The sequence below is a fragment of the Euprymna scolopes genome, chromosome 41, assembly GCF_053919585.1.
Source record: "Euprymna scolopes isolate OS-2025 chromosome 41, ASM5391958v1, whole genome shotgun sequence".
Classification (NCBI taxonomy): Eukaryota; Metazoa; Mollusca; class Cephalopoda; order Sepiida; family Sepiolidae; genus Euprymna; species Euprymna scolopes.
This window is the reverse complement of record NC_136522.1, coordinates 1,429,001-1,435,000: the sequence shown is the minus strand read 5'-3', so window position 1 is coordinate 1,435,000 and position 6,000 is coordinate 1,429,001. Positions and strand designations below refer to the sequence as shown.

The following is a 6,000-nucleotide window of genomic DNA, read 5'->3' as shown; positions in this document are numbered from 1 at the left end:
CATAGTTGGGATTTTGTTGACATGATAGTTACTGTGTGTATATATATATATATATATGTCTAAAGAAGCTTTGAATAAAAAAATATAAAAATAAAGAATGCAGTTTAAATACCCCCCCCTCCAAAAAAAAAAAAAAAAAAAGAAACTAAATTTAACCTATCGCAGACTTAGCACCTACATAATCTGACTTCTAAAAAGTTTATAATTACAAAAGAGAATTCATTCATATAAGGATGAGAGAGAGAAAAAAAAAATGGATATATCTATATATAATAGTTACCGTATATATAAGTCGATCCTTTTTTTCATTTTTTATTTCTGCTTTTTCTTTTGTCTTTTTTTTCTTTTTCATTCTTTTTTGCTTTTCATTTCTCTCCTTGGTGAGAAGATTCGCAGTGAGGAAAAAACAAAAGGAAAAACAGAAATAAAAAGTGAAAAAAGATTGATTTATACAGAAGTATATACAGTAATTAGCAAAGATCCAGCTGCAGAGTTGATAAGAAACGCGTTAGAGAACAGACATGTAAACGACCCTGTTAGAAGCAGACAGGATAACAAGTGAAAATGTAGAAAGAGACTTGGTGTGCCAAACTTCGGCAAGAGAAGCCATAAGACGAATAAAACTCATGTAAAATATAACTCGTTGTTATGGCGTTCTTTTAGGGTTTGGACAAATAAGAAGGTATGTGGTTCCTTTGGTCTGAGACAAGCAGACCTATTATCGTTTGATTGTAAGAAGCTACTATGAAAGTTTGTGTCAGCGTTCGTTAACTATGTGTATTTGTAAAGAAGAGGTAGCACACACAACAAATATTTTATATACATGTGAGACAATGATTATTTCTACACTGTATACACACATTCATTAGATATTAAAGACAATGTCATATACACCACTAGATGATTGACACAAGTAAAAAAAAATAGACATGTGTATATATATATATATATATATATATATATATATATATATACAAGACACACATACACATATACACCCTCACCAGCTACATAACACAATTGCATTAGAATAAAATCTTGATATTGAAAATTTATTCAAATTTAAAAAAAAACTTTATAAACATGTAAAGAAAGACAACATTTTAATTATTCAACAAGGAGTACAACTGAAGCAAGAAAAATCTTATTCCATGGAGTTTTGAAGAGATATACAAAAAATTTTGCAGGTTAATGCATCACACTAGGACACAAACAATATGAAATTTATAGTATTTGCATCCAAAAAAGTCATTTAACAGTTTTTAGAAAGTTTATAGTGATTCAAAAAAATAGGGAAAGCAAGAAACAGGATATGATAAAGATCCAATGGGAAAGACGGTAAGCATTTTTTTTTTTTTTAATATATATACTATACTATACTGTATATTTTAGTTTTCATTCTAATTCTCATTTTCGCTCCTTCACACTTTTACTTCAACACCTGAAGATTATACGTGGACAAATCAAAAGCGCTCGTGACAGCAACAACTATGTAACCTTTATTTAGATTTTTGATTTTGATATAAAAAAGATTATATGTTACATATATATATTCAAACAAATATTATATATATATATATATATATATATATATATATATATATATATTAATATATATATATATTAAGTAATGTGATTGATAATTTAAAAATCAAATTATAATTAAATTAAAAATCCGTTTCATAAGAAGGAACAACAACAAAATCAATTATCTGTACGATCGTTTCGGAAAACAATGCTTTCTATTGTGCACAATAAAAAGCATTGTTTTCCGAAACGATCGTACAGATAATTGATTTTGTTGTTGTTCCTTCTTATGAAACGGATTTTTAATTTAATTATAATTTGATTTTTAAATTTTAAATTATCAATCACATTACTTAATATTGAATTAGCTCTAGGACATTTACCTATCGAGCTTATTATATATCTAAATTACAATGAGCACTTTCTCTTTCCTGTATTTTAATTAAACTAGTAATTTCACTGTTACATTAAAATACACTCAGCTCTTTAGACTATTGTTCTAATCTCCTTTAAATATATATATATATATATATTCAAGATTATATTATACGTTGCACATAATATATATATTCAAGATTATATTATACGTTGCACATAATATATATATATTCAAGATTATATTATACGTTGCACATAATAATATATATTCAAGATTATATTATACGTTGCATATAATAATATTTGCTTGAATATATATATTATATTATATAATGTGCTACATATTATATTAAGTTTTTGGAAAGAAATTATTCACAGAAATTCCACCTTATGCTAGACACAGAGGATGACATTGTGATGTCAAAAACAAGTAAAGTTGATCTCACTTCTCTTAAATTTACTTCCTCCCATGATGTCATATCCTGTTACATAATCATAACACTAATCTGTTAATATAATTTTATTATTGGAATTCTTTGAGACGAGTAATTTGTATATTTATTTATTTGCGGACTGTTATCCTCATCTTTATAGTTGTTGTTTCACAATGTTTCGACCAACTATTCTTGACGAAGGCCAGAGAAATAGTTGGCCAAAACGTTTTGAAACAACAACTATTAACAATCCGCAAATAAATAGTCTGTTAATTTCAAATAGAATTTTCCACTACAACTTTGTTTCCTATAGCCTCATGTGGAAAATACCGTTCTCAACATTATTTTTGCACACTCATTTTTAATCTTGTTGTATAAAAGTTACAGAAGTCCAGTCAAAGTTTTAAAAACCTACTCTGCATTCTTCCTATTTCTATGTAATTTTCATCCAGAAAATCTTAGTCTGTAACTCCAAGCGGCTTCCAAAATATTATTTTATTTTTTTTATTTTTTATGTTTTTTTTTTTTTTAGATTTCAGCGATGTTGTGACTATTGTTGAGATGATTAATTAGAATTGAAATTGGGAATCATAAAAATCGGAAGTTTTGAGGGTATCAAAATCAGAAAAATTTGTGTCTATTTACCGATGCCAAAAACAATTATTTTAATTGGCTTTTTTATTTGGTTTTGTTTAAAGCAAAAACTTCCACTAGTGGTAGTAATAATAAAATAATAAATATCTATTGGTCTTAATAAACTACCAGCAAAAGTAAATTCGATAGACCATCCCTCATAAGTGTATTCTTACGTTTGAGAAAATATCCACACATTTAACGTGTTTTTTACAGTAACCATGAAAAATAACTTTATAGTTAAATACTTAAATATTTATAAAGAATTGAAATTGGGGAATTTAGTGCGGAATCGTTAATTGTATTAGAATTGGGAAAAATATTAGTATCGTCCCATCACTACTTGTGACATTAGAAAATTACATTTTTGTGCACAAAATGAATTTTAGATGATTTAGAATGTTTTGGGTTGGTACAGGCAAGTTTTTTTAAAAAAAGTTTTATTACAAGGAATCCAGAAATCATTATTTTTGCATCTCTGCCTTTAATTTTGAAACTTATATCGGATTTACGAATGCCCATTAAAATCTATGTTGATATGTGAAACTTTTCACAGGTTCACGCTCACATAAATAAGTTATCCTCTCCCATGACTATACTTGATTATTTTCTGATTTAAAAAAAATTGTTTCTCTTTTTCCAGAATTGAAAACATACCAAACAACCTTTTTGTTAACTGCATCGAATTGGTGTATTTGGATCTGAGCGACAATAAATTGGGTAAGTTTTCTGTCTGCAAAGTAGTGCGAGTGGTGGTGGTGGTGGGGGGGGGGGATAAATTAAAAACATTTAATTTCCTTATTTTTACTCTTTTTCACCCCAACAAAGCAAATTGGTTGTAACGGATTACTATTTGAGATCATGCCTAATAGTTGATGAGCAAGATGTTTGTTCACATTACATTTAAATTTCTGCATGACATTACAGTCAGAGAAGCAGGAAATAGGGAGAGAATCCTAAAGTCTAGCAGTCTGAGGGAAGAAACTTGGAATAAAGGCATTCTACCAGCTAAGGACCATAACGGTGACGGGGTGGAATTTTGCTGCTTGTTGAGTTAGTTGACAGTATGTATGTCAAGGAGGGCACAAATGCTACTTTTTTGTTAACTGCATCGAATTGGTGTATTTGGATCTGAGTGACAGAAAAGTGGGTAAGTTTTCTGTCTGAAAAGTAATGGGACTGGGAAGGGGGGTAAAATAAATATATATTTATATTACAAAACTTTGTTAAAATAAAAAAAACTTACATTTTTTTCTTTTTTGTAACTTTTGTTTATTTCATCCTGGATTTCTTCATTACAGCCGTTTCGTTAATCGGATGGCAATTTTATGTTTTCATAAAAGTCTCCAATGCTCATCAGATGTTATTTCCATTCAATGTTACCAGCAAAAAGTTAAACGAAAATGGTATACATTGAAATTAACAATATTTCAAAAATAAACATAAAATATGTATATATATAAATTTTTAAACTGTTTTTCACACCAAACAAGGCAAATTGACATTTGGTTATAAGGGGCTGCTATTTGGGATCATGTTTAACAGTTGAGAAGCAAGATGTTTGTTCACATTACATTTAAATTTCTGCGTGACATTACAGTCAGTTTAACAGGAAACAGGAAGGGAATTCTAAAATCTAGCAGTCCGAGGGAAGAAACTATTAGAATAGAAAGCTTTCTGACATCTATGGACCTCAACAGTGAAGAGGTTGGATTTTTCTGCTTGTTGGGTTGGTCAGGAGTATGTTGAGAGGGAACAAGTGCGAGGAGTTAACCAGAGCACTTTCTACTAAAGTACTTATAAAACAGGCACAGGGATGCAATAATGCGGTGATGGGACAGAGGTTAACGGTTGACCGACTGTGCGAGACCTATTAGATTTTAGATTCTTTTTTGTACTCTGTCTAAGAGAGACGAGTAGTCGATGCACCACATGTGGTTGTAGAGATATAGGATACTCTCAGGTGTGAGTAATATGTTGGGTAGAGAAAGCTCACCTTTTTTGCAGCAGCCTTGGCAATGTTTTCAATATATTTGTTCCAACTCATGTTGCCTGTGAATTCCAAACAAGAATAAATTTTGTGTTTTATTTACTAACAATTCTACCTGATGAATGTATATTTTTGACGATTTATAATTATTTTTTGCACTATGTTTCTATCTTTTTTTTTTTTTTTCACGTTTCGGTTGATGTAACCTCCGACCATCTTCAGGTGCATTCACACTGGATGTTATTGGTGAATAGTTAAAAAATGTGTGGTTTATTTGCTTTCCCAACAAAAACAGCCGTTAGAAATTTAAAATGTAAATAGCGCGCCAAAAAAAAAAAAAAAATATATGAGAATGATAGTCCAAATAATACAAGAAATAATTATAAATCCTCATCTCAAAAATATACATTCATCATATCAAAAAACCGGAATGGACCCAAAGTTATTAATATAAAACAAAAAAAGACTTGGCGCTATTTGCATTTTAAATTTCTAACTGCTGTGTTCATTGGGAAAACAAATAAACCAAATATTTCTTTCACTATTCATTAATAACATTCAGTGTGAATTCACCCGAACATGGTTGAAGGTTACATCGACCGAAACGCTGTGAAAAAAAAAAAAAAAAGAACCAAGATGAAAATCATAGTCGAAATAATACAAAAAATAATTCTACCTAATATCGCTCGGGATGTTAATTTCTGTAATTTAGATTGTAGAAAAAAAAATAAAGAAGTAAAACTATGATAAGATTGTTTCCTCGTTAGTGTTACTTTGTGTATCCACATTGTGGGGAAATTTCTTGGAGGGTTCTTACGTCATAGGCATGGCAACCAACTCTCCGATTGTTGGTAGGTTTTTCTCTTTGAGTTTTCAATGTCATTACTAGCATCACCGACAAAAGCATTTTCTCATAAAAATAGAAATTCTTTGAGCATTTTAACTGGAGACCTATTCTTGACAAAGTCAAGAGTCCAACTTTTTGCAACTCGTTGCCGACTGCAATCAGAGCCTGTCTCTGCTTTATCGTTATTTTCA

General features: G+C 29.8%; 1 protein-coding gene across 2 annotated transcripts in view; it reads left to right on the top strand.

Moving 5' to 3' along the window:
* Positions 1-6,000, top strand: part of LOC145266298 (protein flightless-1 homolog) — a 146,948-nt gene that overhangs the window by 15,082 nt on the left and 125,866 nt on the right. For both annotated transcript variants that reach the window (XM_080121848.1, XM_080121847.1), the window contains exon 5: positions 3,616-3,692. In XM_080121848.1, the coding sequence (XP_079977974.1) occupies positions 3,616-3,692 (77 nt within the window). The remainder of the gene's footprint in view (positions 1-3,615; positions 3,693-6,000) is intronic.